The 15,135-nt window shown below is 39.2% G+C and overlaps 3 protein-coding genes across 3 annotated transcripts; all 3 read left to right on the top strand.

Annotated features, from left to right (window-relative positions):
* The first annotated feature begins 1,678 nt into the window (after nt 1-1,678).
* Nucleotides 1,679-3,927, top strand: clrn2 (clarin 2). Its single transcript, XM_053338029.1, has 3 exons — nt 1,679-1,931; nt 3,290-3,469; nt 3,659-3,927. Exons 1-3 carry the CDS (start codon nt 1,679-1,681, stop codon nt 3,925-3,927), a joined length of 702 nt encoding a protein of 233 aa, XP_053194004.1.
* Nucleotides 3,928-6,447: 2,520 nt separating this feature from the next.
* lap3 (leucine aminopeptidase 3) lies at nt 6,448-11,102 on the top strand. The gene is made up of 13 exons (XM_053330928.1): nt 6,448-6,649; nt 6,993-7,102; nt 7,676-7,730; nt 7,822-7,927; nt 8,017-8,176; nt 8,283-8,447; nt 9,062-9,220; nt 9,316-9,440; nt 9,639-9,727; nt 9,837-9,939; nt 10,160-10,239; nt 10,322-10,434; nt 10,540-11,102. The coding sequence occupies exons 1-13, from the start codon at nt 6,551-6,553 to the stop codon at nt 10,724-10,726; spliced, it is 1,551 nt and encodes a 516-aa protein (XP_053186903.1). The 5' UTR covers nt 6,448-6,550; the 3' UTR covers nt 10,727-11,102.
* Nucleotides 11,103-12,558: 1,456 nt separating this feature from the next.
* Nucleotides 12,559-14,959, top strand: med28 (mediator complex subunit 28). Its single transcript, XM_053334503.1, has 4 exons — nt 12,559-12,723; nt 13,999-14,065; nt 14,160-14,272; nt 14,462-14,959. Exons 1-4 carry the CDS (start codon nt 12,565-12,567, stop codon nt 14,663-14,665), a joined length of 543 nt encoding a protein of 180 aa, XP_053190478.1. The 5' UTR covers nt 12,559-12,564; the 3' UTR covers nt 14,666-14,959.
* The last annotated feature ends 176 nt before the right edge of the window (nt 14,960-15,135 follow it).

Raw genomic sequence — 15,135 nt, 5'->3', positions numbered from 1 at the left:
TTCGCCAAACGGTCTCAGCTGCTGCCTGGGAGACTGACATCTGCGTCACACGCTCTGACATCATCACGCATGTAGTTGCGTCGAATTAGCCAGCAGGTGTCGCCAGAGCTAGTTGATTCGATTGAATTCTTATTTAGGTGAGGTTCATTAATTGATTTCCACCTAAACATCTTGACAAAAACAAAGTACGACAACTTGAAATCGTGTAAAACGTGCCACCTAGTTTTTACTTTAACTTTTAATTAACCTTTTCTCTCATTCACTCTTATTTTTTTCCATTATTCATTTCATTTTATCTTTATTTATTACATCTTGTTTATTTTTTCTAATTGATTTCATTTCAGTTTTCTAAATATTTTTATCATCTTTATTTTCTCTTGCATGCATTGGTCCCAGTTTTATATATATATTTATATTTATTTTTTTTATTTTTTTAAACATATACACATTTTTAATTATGTTGTTAATGTTATTCTGTCTCTGGAACACAGTGGTATCCCAGCACAGGTTATGGTCAGAGGATGATAAAAAAAAAAGGTGCCACGTTGTAGTCTGCCATCTGCACTGAAGCAGAATCCAGTATGTATGTACCAGTGTACATACTGTACAGTCCACATAGGGCGGGACAAATTGTGTTCAAGAGGGAACCACTGAACATTTTTGCCCTGGGGACCCCTAATGCATGCCCAGCTGAACCTGTTTAGAGGCCCTGTTACCTTGCTGTTACATCACCCCACTCTGTGCAATGTATAAAGCATTCCTTTGCTGGAACATTATAAAAACCCAGGTTTGCTGTGATAATTAAGATGTACACAAATGATTAATTTCAGAGGAAAGATGGGCATTGAATAAAACTGCCAAAATACACTGGAAATGTTGCAGTGGGTTACATAGCGTAAACATTATAACAACAGTGTGGAAGTGTGATGTTGTAAACTTATTGCACTCTATGCATGTATATGGGAATAATGTGAATTCATATGGTCAGACTGTTGCAGTGTATCATATTTTATAATCTGATTTGATGTTTAATTTGACAATTTTTAATCAGATAAACCAAATAAATGTAGCTGAGTAAAGTATAAGAAGCAAACATGAAAATATTCAAGTACCTAAATGAGTAAGTGAAGCATGCAAGAAACAAGATGAGAGTGTGAGGAACCATAAAACCTAAAGATGCTGCTACATGGTTAATGCTCAAACTTGACCTTTAGTGTTACAATGGATCTCATCGGTCATTCTGACACAATTACCCATGCTGACATGATTTTATAGCTGCTGCCTTCCTAAGGTCACTAGTTATAGTTGACACATTCCCTGCTCCAAAGGCCAAGTTGCAAAAGTTAATGGATCTGCTGAATAAAGAGGAGAGAGTGTGTGTGAGTGTGACACAGACACACAGAGACGCACAGATGGGAGCAGAACCCAGGTGCACAGGGCAGGGATAGAGTTTCTCCCGGTAACGGATCCTTTTGACCACCATAGATTCAGTTTCTCCTCCGCTGTGACTCACACATCAACACAAGCAACATTTTTACCAAGAGAAATAGTTTGCCTCCGGTTATGATTTATTTTTCTGACTCAATCCAAAGCATAAACTCATGGTGATTGCCGGGTGCGCTCCGTGGTCGCTGCCCGGCGTCGTGTTACCTCTCCCGGGGCACCATGGGCTCGTAAGATGCCTTCGCTGTGGAAACGGATAACCTTCTCGGTGGCCTCGGTCCTCTGTATCGGCTCAGTGGTCCTCTTGGTTGTGGCCCTATCCACGGAGCGGTGGGTCACCGGACGGATCTTGTGTAAAACAGGGGCGGAGATAGTGAACGCGTCCCATCCGGAGCTGGACCAGTTCATAGGGGATATTTACTATGGCTTGTTCCAGGGGGGAAAGACCAAGAAGTGTGGGCTCGGGAAGAGACGCTCCAAAATCTACAGTAAGATCAAACACAACCTATAACATCTATTCCTCTCTGATACTCATCAAGTCAGGTGCATCATAAGTAGCTGTGATGTGAATAAAGAAGCCATTTGAAATAAATGTCATAAATGCAGATATAAACCATGATACAACACATTTTTGAGACTTTAGTGTTTATGCACATCCCCATAGCCATTACTGCTACATCAACAGCAACAGCTACTTGTCTTTCAATCTATATAAATGCCTTTATCTACAGTGAAAAGTGACACACATAGCATCTAACATGCATGCAGAGATAGTTCAACATCTTATCAAAAAGAAAACGTACACAGTCTAATGCATAGCTCACACTATCACATATTTTATGAGCAAAAACAAGTCATATAGTTTTCAGGCTAAAGACATCTGGAATCTGTTTTTGATAGAATCAGGCTGCAATAAAATAGTTTTTAAGTTGGATTATTTCACTGAGAAGAGTTGGAACAAGCTGGTACAGAAGATATATGATGCTGTTACACGTTGTGGAATAAGATGACTTCTCCAACCTTACAGCCACTTAAGGGATTGGTTCACAGGATTTCAAGTTCTCAGTCAAGCCAAATTAACACTGACATAGGTTTCGTTTGCTGCAATCCTGTTCATGCTGACCATTAAAAGATCCCTTACTAATTGCACTTTGAATGTAAGTGATGGGTGGACAAAACCCACAGCCCTTTTACCATGAAACTGACTTTAAATTTTTATTTGAAGCCATCCAAAAGAGTAAAATCAAGTAGATATCTTCCAAAGTTGCTGTCTTTTTAGGACCAAAACACATTTTTTTGTTACTCCATTAATGTTAAAGTGCAAAAAAGGGAATTTCAAACTGGAAAACATGGATCAAACACATTAGTTAAAGTTTGTTGATTAGTATATGAGGTTTGTATGATATTTCAATATGTACATAAATAAAATAACGTACAGTAATAACATACTGGTCATATTCAAATATTCTCCCCTCATGTCTGTGTCTGTACTACTACATACTACATCCACACATCCACAATCTTCACACTTACTCTCTGGTATCTGCACATGCATGTGAAATGTATTGAAGACACATTCTTATACATTCTTACACACACACACACACACATACACACACACACACACACACACACACACACACACACACACACATACACACACACACACACACACACACACACACACACACACACACACACACACACACACACACACACACACAGCCAGGAACAGTTCATTTGATGGCCTCTTAGTGTTTTTCAGTCTCCCTCTCATCATCTTGACTCACAGAAACTAGCTGACTGGCCTGTTAATGTGTGTCTTTTTTTCTCTGCTTCTGTCTAGTTTTCCCAAAGCTTGTGCGGACGTTGAACAGTGGCCTTCACATGATAGTGATCCTCTTCCTGCTAGTGGCTGTAGGCTTTGCACTGGTCAGCCTGTCTTTCTGTATTTACAATGCACGGAAAGTTCCCTACCAGAGCATCAAAGGGCACAAAGGACTCTACCTGTGGAACTCCATCGCTGGTATGTTGATGCTCTCCATCAAATGTTGATCTGTTATCTTGTTTGCTTCTAATTTCCTCCTCCTTCCTCCATGAACTTTTCATTCAACATCCCTTCCTTTCTCTTCACCCACTTCTTATTTTGATATCCTTATTTCTTCTTTTGAGTACCACTCCTTTATTCGCTGAATTTTCTGTTCTCTGTTTCCAGCTTTTTTTGGTGCCCTGGCTATGCTGTGTTTCCTGGCAGCCGTGAGGCATCACAGTCTGACCGAGCGGGTGGCCAACTATCGGGAGAACCTCTTTGTCCTTGATGTCCTGGATGACAGCCTGGACATGTCCTTCTGGCTCGGTGTGGCCAGCATTGTGACTCACTTTGCAGTCTGCGGAGTGGTTGCCATGAGCCGGATAAAGTTGCCCAAACCGGAGATCAAGAAACCTGAAGAACCCACTATCTCTTCTCTAGACCTGCTCTACTGAAGAAACGACATGTTAGCACTTATACTTCACTAAAGGTCAGCCAGGGGTGATCAGAGCAAACCACATGACTGACAGATAACAGACTGAAAGGAACACTGTGCCAGTGCCTGCTTACTTTTTGGTCCACATGACTTTTAGGGTTAATTAAACCCCAGTTTTTATATAAACTCACACACGACAAAACATTTTCCTGGGTTGATAAATTATGAAGATGAATGCCAGTGAGAGTTATCTATAGGTGTCTGGAGTTGACTGGAAAACTGCTTTGTGTCTGAAGCATCTTTTCAAAATGATTTAAAAGTATTATATTAACTTTGATGGATTTTGGATTTATGGAAACACAAACAGTTTGTTTTATCCCTTTGAGTCAACAAACAATGATGATTTTCTGTTTGGGCAGGCAATACACAGATTTTCAAAAGAAGACAGTTTCTTTCTTTCGATTTCCCTCTCAAATAATGACAAGCAGACATGACCAACCTCAAATCATGACCATAATTTGTGACACACCACTGCAAATATCAGGTCACTGCTCATTTGTTATGTTATCTCAGACACAATTACTGGTTGTGATCACAGAAGGATCACTCACAGAGGAGGCAGAGACACTCGTGACACATCTTCAGGCTCAGTATTTGCCTTTTATTTCTGTGCTGGTTGATATTTTATGCTCCTGAGGAGTTAAAGGATAGATTCAGTTTTCCAAGTCTGTCTTAAAAGAACAGTCGGGTGTCCATTTGAACACTGAAAGAGGTTTTCCTCGCTGTAATGATTCCCCCTTGGCATACTGATCAAATTCAAAGACCCATTTTAAATGGGCTTTCAATGCAAGTGATGGGGGCCAAAATCCACAGTGTGTCCACACAATTGATCTAAAGCTTATATCTGCTTCATGCTACTGCAGTCTGAGTTAGTCAGATCAAGTGAGTTTTACCATCAAATTCCCTCTTTGTGTTTCCTTGGACAGTGTCACAGAGGTCACTAATAAAACTGTAATGATGAAAAGATATCTAGATTTCACTTATTTGCACAGGTGGAGGCTTGTGGATTTTACCCCTTATCACTTACATTAAAAATGCATTATGAAGGGGTCTTTTAATGGTCAGTGTGAACAGGAGGAATGATTATGGCAAGAAACACTTGTTTCAATGTTCATTTTGGCACCTGACTGTTGTTTTAAGACAGAGTCGACACACTCAAGTGTTCTGCATCCTAAACTCCACTTTTGACCTCTCAACCTTCTGCTGTATATACTGTATATTCTGTGTTTAGCTACAATGTGTAAATACATGATTATTGTTTTCATTGCATGTATGGAGTAGTGACAGATTTGTCACTTTACAGTTATCACAATACAATCTAAATACATTCTTTGGTTGAGGGTGAACTTCAAGTCCCTTTCTGAGAGATTTGAAGTCAGTTTGTTGCAGTAATAATTTCTAGTTGCTACTGTCCAGTCATTGATTGTATGATGATGCCTAAATGGGAAAGGTCCAAATGATGATGCATTTTAGTTAAGAAAATTGGACGTAAAGTACTTGATACAAAGGTCAATATTAATATGTATTTGTTTTTGGTCCTTAGTTTGGTTTATTAAAGGTTTTTTATTATATGCAGTAGACACAATACATTCTCCTGTGTTTAAATGGCTGCAGGACATTAAAGAGATGAGATCTCTTTTCTGTCTTGAAGATGATTCCTCTATTCAGGAAAACTGGCACTGGATGCTAGCAAACTTCTCATTAACCCATATTTATTGTAAATATAAGACGACAAATAAATATATACAATACATGTTTTCTTTGTTTCTTGTGGATTTCATGACCTTCCAAGGCCCCAAAACTTTGCTCTTTTATATTCTCTCTACAGTATCCTCTCACCTTCAGAAAATTAAAATGTGTATCTCAAACTAACTGACTTTGTGGTATGAAGACTATCTTTCAGAAGTCAGTGAACTGGGTTGTATTTAAGACAGATTGTTGTAGAAGAAAAAAGCAAGAAAAGAAAACTGTTGACAGCCAATCAAATTTACATATACAGTTTTAACACACCTGTACCGACAGGTGGCGCCAAAACACTATAATGTGGCCTGTCTGGCTATTAAAAAATCATGTGTATATCTTTAACACTGTTCGGGTCAAATTTGACCCATTCTGACTTTGAAAGCAATACGAACACCCTCAGTTACATTAAGTTACATTTTTACTTACATTTCATGATTTTTCCTAAAGTGGCCCAAAATGTACAAAAATGGAAATATTTCGAAATGACTTATAACGTTGGTATTGGTGCATATGCAGGTGGTCTGGGTGAGTTTTGATTGATGGTCACAGAATAGAGGACAACGTTAAAAGTATATTAGAGTTTGAAGACAGTGCTGAAGGGAGGAAATTGTTTAGTTTTTTGACTGGAAAGAAGGAGGGGATAGAACCTGAAGGTGGCAGTAATGACACATCATGGAGGCCAAGAGTTGTAAAACCTCACAGCAGAAGAAGAGGAAAAGGCTGTCGCTTGTTGATGATGTGTTAAAGACGCGCCTCTGTCAGCTCGATCGGCTGCACATGAACTCGACCTTTAAGTCTGTGAAGAAGTGATCAGCTCTGTGTTTATTTATGGTCATCAGATGAAGATGCTTCTTCTGAGGAGAGCCGTGCTGACGGCGACGAGGACAAACCACTGCAGGTCATTTTCTGCCTCACAGAGTCACCGGAAGGACAGAAAAGTGAGTAAATACTGACAGATACTTACACAAGTGTTACATCACACACTGGATGTCAGAGATATGGATCCATTCAGCTCTGTGTTTCAGTCTCTCTCTTCATCATAACCTTCACTGTCTGTCTGTGTGTGTGTGTGTGTGTGTGTGTGTGTGTGTGTGTGTGTGTGTGTGTCTGTCTGTGTCTGTCTGTCTGTCTGTCTGTCTGTCTGTCTGTCTGTGTGTGTGTGTGTGTGTCTGTGTCTGTCTGTGTGTGTGTGTGTGTGTGTGTGTGTGTGTGTGTGTGTGTGTGTGTGTGTGTGTGTGTGTGTGTGTGTGTGTGTGTCTGTGTCTGTGTCTGTGTGTGTAGGGTCTGGTGCTTGGAGTGTTTGAGGGAGAGGAGGGCAGCCTTCCTCTGACAGAAGCTGCTGCAGGTTTTGACCAAAGTCTGTCTGGGAAACTCTCTGAACTGCTGAACATGTGAGTGTCTGCAATATCAATAAATTGACATGAAAAGAGTGATGCATCATTTTTATTGATGAGCCACAGATATATTTAGCTCAGATTTCTGATACCATAATATAAATGTAAGGAAAAGTTCCTGGTTTCCTGGTACCAAACAGTTCTATCTGCTCTATTATTTGTCTTTAACCACTTAGTCATTATATCTACATTACTGATGATTATATATCAAAAAGTTAATTGTATAAATATTGTGTGAAAGCACCAATAGTTGTCCTATAAGTATTGTTGCATGTCATTATTAAACACTCATTTCTTGTTGCAATAAAACTGTAAATCTTCAAGAACAATAAATGATTAAAATGTACAACAAAGAAGTACAAATATCTCCATTTAAAGTTAAGAATAATCTCAGTTAGTTAAACATATTTTTCATTGGCCATGAAATAAATCACAGTGTTATTGGCTTATCCCTGGCCATTCCCTAATATTGTTATAAACTGTTTTTTAAAGTGGCATTTCTAATTGATATGAAGCAACTGTGGTGTTTCTGGCATTTTCTTACACTGATGTCCACTTTTTGTTTTCCAGCTCTGGACCACCTCTCAAGAAAGGCAAAAGCAGAATATTTTATGGAATCCACAAGGTAACAAAGAGTGAACTCAAATTGAGAAAACATGTGACATGACAACCATGACAGCATTAGAGTTATATAATCTTCACTGTGTCTTCTCCAGGACTTCCCGTGTGTAGCAGTGGTCGGGCTGGGTAAGAACAATGTAGGCGTTTGTGGAGCAGAGAACTGGGACACCAGCAGGGAGAACATCAGACAGGCCATATCAGGTGAGACACGGTGACCTCTGTATGTCTTTGTGCTGGTTACATGGAGGATTTGCTGGTACCTGACTGTGTATTTTATTGTGTGTGTTCAGCTGGCTGCCGGTTACTTCAGGACCTTGAGGTGAACCACGTGGAGGTGGATGGCTGCGGAGATGCTCAGTCAGCAGCAGAAGGTGCTGTTTTGGGTTTGTTTCAGTATGACCAACTTAAATCCAAGAAGAAGACCAAAGTAACACCACAACTTCATGGAAGGTAAACTGATGGAAAAATGGGATATACTGAATTTCATAGGTCCTCAACTCTCAGATAAACTCTGCTTCATACTACTTTATATGTGTCTGTGTGTAATTGCTCTTAGTGCTGACATGGACGGATGGCAGAAAGGAGTTGTGTATGCAGAAGGCCAAAACCTGGCACGTCTACTAATGGAAGCTCCAGCCAATCACATCACTCCTACTGCTTTTGCCAACACCATTGAGGAGAAGTTAGCACCACATGCTGAACGAGTCACAATCCAAAAGAGGTTTGTTCTATCCTGAGTGAGGAGAAAAGAAATAGCCACTTAGAAAGCATTTTCTGGTTATCTATCTGCCGAAATAACATGTGGACATTAATGAGGTGTATTTAAGCACATATATATATATACACACACACATATAATCAAGACACTGTGAGAATAAATTGGTTTACTCTGTGTCTGGATTTTGACTATATGGGGCAAGAGAACTTAATAGGCCTTTAATTTGGACATGTTTTATACTTTTTGGCTTCCATATACTGAATCTGGATATCATGATCAATTACTGTGTAGTATCTACAGGCTTTGAGCAATTGTTAGAGTGAAAGCTTTCAAACCTGATCTTCCTAGATTTTTGAATCTAGGTACACCATAAAACAAAAAATTAACATTAAGCTGTGAGGTTGAATGCTAAAGAAATAAATCCTGCTGCATTACTTTTCTATCCTTTTTCCATTTTCAGTCTGACAGTTATAGTGCAATGCCATATAAGTTGAGTACTCTTTGAGGATGACATCACTGTTTCTTTCCAGAAATAATTTTATTGTGGTTTAGAGGGCAGATGAAGGGGAGGAGTTTTTGTTTAAAAAAAAAAAAAAAAAAATCATCTGCCATTTCAGATCTCAGGCTTGGATAGAGGAACAGCAGATGGGAGCGTTCCTCAGTGTGTCTAAAGGTTCAGAGGAGCCCCCCGTCTTCCTGGAGCTCCATTATAAGGGGGCCCCTGATAGTGCGCAGGCCCCACTGCTTTTAGTTGGCAAAGGAATTACCTTCGACAGGTAAACGATACGAACACACAGTCTGGCTTACTGTCATCTTACTTCTGTGATCAGTAAGACATCAGTTAGACTGTACTCTGTCTGTGTGTCTGTAGTGGCGGTATTTCTCTGAAGCCGTCTTCCTCTATGGATGCAATGAGAGCTGATATGGGTGGAGCCGCCACTGTGTGCGCGTCCATCGTCACAGCAGCATCTCTGAAACTGCCAGTCAACATTATTGGTGAGCTTTGTGACAATAAATACCCTCACATTAACAATGTGTTAGGTTTTCTATCATACATTATAAATGCAAAAGTGATGTTTTAATTACCGGTACTTGAAATCACTGGATGTAATTATTCTGATAAAGAAAATACTGTGATATTAAAGGGAAAACAGATCTCTCAGCCTTTCTGATTCTACTTCTTGTATTAATCAGGTCTGGCTCCTCTGTGTGAGAACATGCCCAGTGGAAAGGCCACTAAACCAGGTGATGTTGTCACAGCAAAGAATGGAAAAACAATCCAGGTAGGCAGACTCATGAAATGTGAATATTACATCTAATAGTTTGTGATGTGTTGTTTGTAAAGTACCTGTATGTTCGGTTTAATAACTTATTATTTACCTCCAAATACAGGTTGATAATACAGACGCAGAAGGCCGACTGATCCTCGCCGACGCGCTTTGTTACGGACACATCTTCAACCCCAAAGCAATTGTCAACGTCGCTACGCTAACAGGTGGGAGTTAAAAAATAATTTATTTTCACAAGAAAACTGTGTTGATCCCACAACTGTTATGCCTATGTTGTATAAAAGTATAAAGATTATGCTCATAATTGTTTCTTGAGTCTTTGTGATACCAGAGAATATAAATAAACACATAAGGCTGTCACTGAATAGAATCAGATTTCCATAAATCTGCTGGTGCCTGATAAAATGTAGCTTCTTCTGTCTTAAGGGGCAATGGATGTCGCTCTCGGATCAGCAGCAACTGGAGTATTCACAAACTCTGACTGGCTCTGGACACAGCTGCACAAGGTAGTGTGTATGCTCAATGAAACACATGAAAATCTCAGTTTCTCAGCTCCTGTGTTGATGTAATGTGTGTGTGTGTGTGTAGGCTAGTGTTGTGACAGGTGACAGAGTGTGGCGGATGCCTCTGTTCCAGCACTACACCAGACAGGTGACTGACAGTCAGCTGGCTGACCTCAACAACATTGGCAAATACAGCCGGTACGTATCTCTGTTCTCTACACTCACGCCTGCAGGAGGAGAGGAGTGTATTCATGTTTTTATTTACCTGCATCTAACTGGTTGTGTCGGATTTATTTTCTCTAGTTCTGGCGGTGCGTGCACAGCAGCTGCATTCCTGAGAGAGTTTGTCACATCTCCTCATTGGGCTCATTTGGACATTGCTGGAGTGATGAGTAATAAAGATGAAGTTCCCTACCTGAGGAAAGGCATGTCTGGAAGGCCAACACGTACGCTAGTGGAGTTTGCTGCTGGGTTGGCCCACCATGCCTAACTGGAAAAAAGACTGTTACATCATGAGCTCCCTCTCTAGAGAGAGAGAGAGAGAGAGGACGAATGGTCACATTTAAAAATTCACGCACAATTGAATAGTTTCCTCAGAATAATGGCAGTGATACATTTGCAGTATTTTACAATATTCAATTTCAGAGCTTCAGTGTTTACATACTGCAAGTTAATGTAACACTGTTGTGATTTCAGATAGAGTACTAATGCTCTGTTGTAGTTTGCATAATTTATATGTTAAATGAATAAAACCTCTAAGACATTTTAAAGTATGTGTGTAAACATTTTGTTGTTTTCATGGCTTTGTTGTTAATGTGCAATTTGTTAACAGATAAAAGTAAAAAAAATATATAATGCAAAAGTATGTGGACACCAAAAAGCTGCACCCGTATGTGATTTTTGAACATTGTCTTTAATATTCTAGTAAAACAACTTTGACTCATCTAGGAAGGCTAACCACAAAATTTTGTAACCTGGCTGCAGGGACTCGCTCTCATCCAGCTACAAGAGCATTAGTGAGGTCAGCCACTAATGGGATGTTGGGTAATAAGAGCTGACCCACATCCAAAAGATGTTGGATGGGGTTGAGGTCTGGACAATGCAGGTCATTTGAGTTCATCTACATCAGAAACAGGAAACCCAAACTGTGATGAGAGTACTGTCTGAAAAATTATATGTTTAAAAATATGTACCTTAATTGTAATGAAAACCAACCTCAGGCACACAGTGTCCACATACTTACAACAAAAAAATAAGAATACATATATATTATAGCACTGTTCATGGTTGTATCTCAAGGTAGATTTTACTCATTTGGCTGAAAAGTTGTGAACATTCATACATGGATGTTTTGTGTTGCACTTCAAGAGATTAGAGAAGTACTTTATTGGTTATCAACACATGATGAACAGCGGTCAGCTTAATTTATTTTGGATTGAATGTACTGTTGTTAGTGCCTCACATAAAAAATGGCATCAGCAAACTATTTCTAATAGATTAAGTCCCATTTAAGAAACTCTGTTGCAGTCCAACAGGCTAAAGTTGTGGAGTTAAAACTGTGATCCTGTTTCCACCAAAAGTCCCAGGTACTTTGGATCCAGAGGAACTAATGCCAGGAAGTAAACCTGGAACTAAACATCCCCCTGCTTTCATCAGGGGCCCAAGTATTCAGTGTTGGGGAGTAACTTGTTTCATGTAAACGTGTTACGTAATTTAATTACAGAATAAATGTAACTGTAATCCACTACACTTACTGAGAAAAAATGTTATTTATGAAAATGTTGATGATTACAAAGGCAGTTACATCAAAAGTCAGACCTTTATTAAGATTTTGCTCAAGAGAAGGGTTTTCTTCTCATTTTTTTTAAATATTTAACATAATTACTGAATACATTGCTATTTTTAATTCTTTGACAACTACATATTTTTGTATTTTGTAAATAAATCATGATGTGGGCTTAAATTGTGTCAGAGAACAAATTAAGCCCGTGCCAGACGTTTGACTTTTTTCATTAAATATCTTTATTTTATATTACAAAATCTACATGAACTAATTGATATATTTTCAAATGAGAAATAAAGCTTGTTTTATAAGAAATGATCTCCCTTATAAATAATGTCAGTATCCATGAAAAACACCTGAACATAGATTTTGGTAGGCTTATGGGTACACTTACTCTAACAGTTGAAAACATTCGTTAGAAAATTAACCAGAAGGTAAGGAGGTCCACATTGGGTCCACGGACCACTATTTGTCTACCACTGGTGTATCGTAAACATCCCGCCGTATGCGCATGCGCAGATCGGGTAGCAGCGACGCAGGTGAAGATGGCCTCCTCCATGGGTGGGATGTTTCCCGGTCAGCAGCCGCCAACTGCACATCCCGTCGGTGGTCCCGGTGGACCGGGCCAGCCGGGTTTCCCCGGTACCGCGGCCAGGAGCCCGGGGAGCAACACGCTGGTGGATGAACTGGAGGCTTCCTTCGAGGTTAGGAGGCTAAAGAGCTACAGGATGTTAGCTCTGTGTGCTAACTGTTAGCTGTGTGCGCTAACTGTTAGCATTGTTATGATCTGGTGAAGTTTTTCATGTGTTATTAGATGATGTTGCAGCCTTTTAATGTATGATTTCAAACACTTTTACTTATTTCACAACGGCTTCCATGAGTAATGTTAATAATACACTATCTCTAGATGTTGAAATAAATTAGCTAACGTGAAGTTATTATTAGCAGCTTGGTTTAATGTGGAGTTCATAACTCCTTATACCGCATTCATGCTCCTTTTCCATCTCTGTAGCTAGCCTCTCCTCTCTTAATCCAGACACTAGAAACCAGACTCTCTCATAGCTCACAAAGTCTTGCTTGTTGTATGTAAACAGACATTACTAAACCCGATAAGATGTATCTGTACTGATCCCCCTTGGGAGAAGTTCAAATTGACACAGCTGTACAGTGGGGAAAAAGTAGCAGCATAAGGGTGAAGGTGTACTAAAATAGAATCAACAATTAATAAGACAAAATAGGATAAAAATAAATACTCTATACAATTAATTGGATCTTTGTGTAATTAAACCTGCAATATATATAAATGTGCAATATGCAGAAGTTCCTAAGATCATAATATACCAGAGATATACTAATAACATGGTTATATCTCTGTATTCTTTAACTTGTGATGTTACACCCCATTTATTTTCCATTAGCTTTATTATACACAGCATTAATCATATTATAATGACACAACCAAAAGTATTTAGACACCTTTGTTCACAATACATACTTTTTCTTCTACTTTGGATCATATTTTATAATTCCAATTAATGGAAATATTAATGCTGCAGCATACAGTTATTGCCTCTCATACAGTCAGCAAGCACTTTAACAGGACCGCCCGTGTAATCTAATGCAATCCCATTAAGTCATTTGATATGTGATCTTGGTTTTATGATGTTGTTTAGACTGAAGTGGGCGTTCCTCGATCCTACAATCATCATGTTACACTCCAGACTGACAATCAATCTTTGGTTTCTCCCTCTCAGAGTGTGTTTTTCTATGCTTTGACATGGGCTAGAAAGCTGACATAATTTAAGGGAAAAATATAGCAAAACCAAATTTAACACAGCTTGGTCTCTAGGACTACTCTCATTTGTCCATATAATGCAGGAAAACACCTGTACTCAAGCCCCAAAGAGAAGGACTAATAGCCATCTCATCCATAAAAAGGCAAATTCACTAATGTCTCATTCTTTACTTTCATTCTTCAGGCATGTTTTGCATCTCTGGTAAGCCAAGACTACGTTAACGGGACCGACCAGGAAGAGATTCGAACTGGTGAGTAAAGTCTGGTATTTCTTTGTTGTCTATGTTAGTTTATCTTGTATATTGTAAATCTGTATATTGATATGTTTCTGTCTGTTGGTTGCAGGTGTGGACCAGTGCATACAAAAGTTCCTGGACGTTGCTCGACAGACAGAGTGCTTCTTCTTACAGAAAAGACTTCAGTTATCTGTGCAGAAACCAGAACAGGTGGTAAAAGAGGTGAATTATTACCCGACATGCTTAAAACCTTTGCAGATCTTAAACTCCTTATTAAGAGCCAAAACATTGCCTTTGGCCTGCTTTAGTGAGTTAACATATCAGGGTTGATACAATATTTGTTTCAGTCTGTTTGTTAATGCGCCTTGTCTCTTCTCACACATGTTTTCTTTCCTTCTCTTCTCACTCCAGGATGTGTCAGAGTTACGTAACGAGCTACAGAGGAAGGAAATGCTGGTTCAGAAGCACTTAACCAAACTGCACCACTGGCAACAAGTGCTGGAGGATGTGAGCATTCAGCAACGCAAACCTACAGACCTACCTCCTCCTGGACCGCTGGCCTTTCTGGAGCAGGCCTCGGCCAGTTTGCCCCCCGCCCCTTTAAAACCAAATTAACACATTAAAGGTACAGTCACATTAATCTTCTGTTAAGCAGAGTGATCACAAACTGGAAACAGTATGTGGGAGAAGTGTAGTGGTTTGTAGTCAGTTAATATTTCAAGATATTATATTTCTACATCGAACGCAGCTCAACTCTGACTTGCAAGTCTGCTGCAGCTGGCTGGAGATCACACACGCTCAAATTCATCAGTCACACAGGCTTTAACTGAAGTGATGGAGTGAATATTCACAGGATGGAAGTTTAATGTGACTTTACCTAAACACTATGTCATGAACTGGACAACAGTTTTCTAAGACATATCATGACACAAATTGTTTAACTTCAACTTTTTTCAGTATTTTGATTTGTGTAAATATTTCTTTTGTTTAACTTTTTTTAATGTAAAAAATAAAATGAACTTTTGTTGGTCTTTTGAATCTGGACTGAACTCTTTTATTACAGTGCAATCATTTGTTGGAAGTTA

The sequence above is a fragment of the Scomber japonicus genome, chromosome 2 (assembly GCF_027409825.1).
Source record: "Scomber japonicus isolate fScoJap1 chromosome 2, fScoJap1.pri, whole genome shotgun sequence".
NCBI lineage: Eukaryota > Metazoa > Chordata > Actinopteri > Scombriformes > Scombridae > Scomber > Scomber japonicus.
The sequence above is the reverse complement of the archived record's forward strand: the minus strand, read 5'-3'. Positions and strand labels throughout refer to the sequence as shown.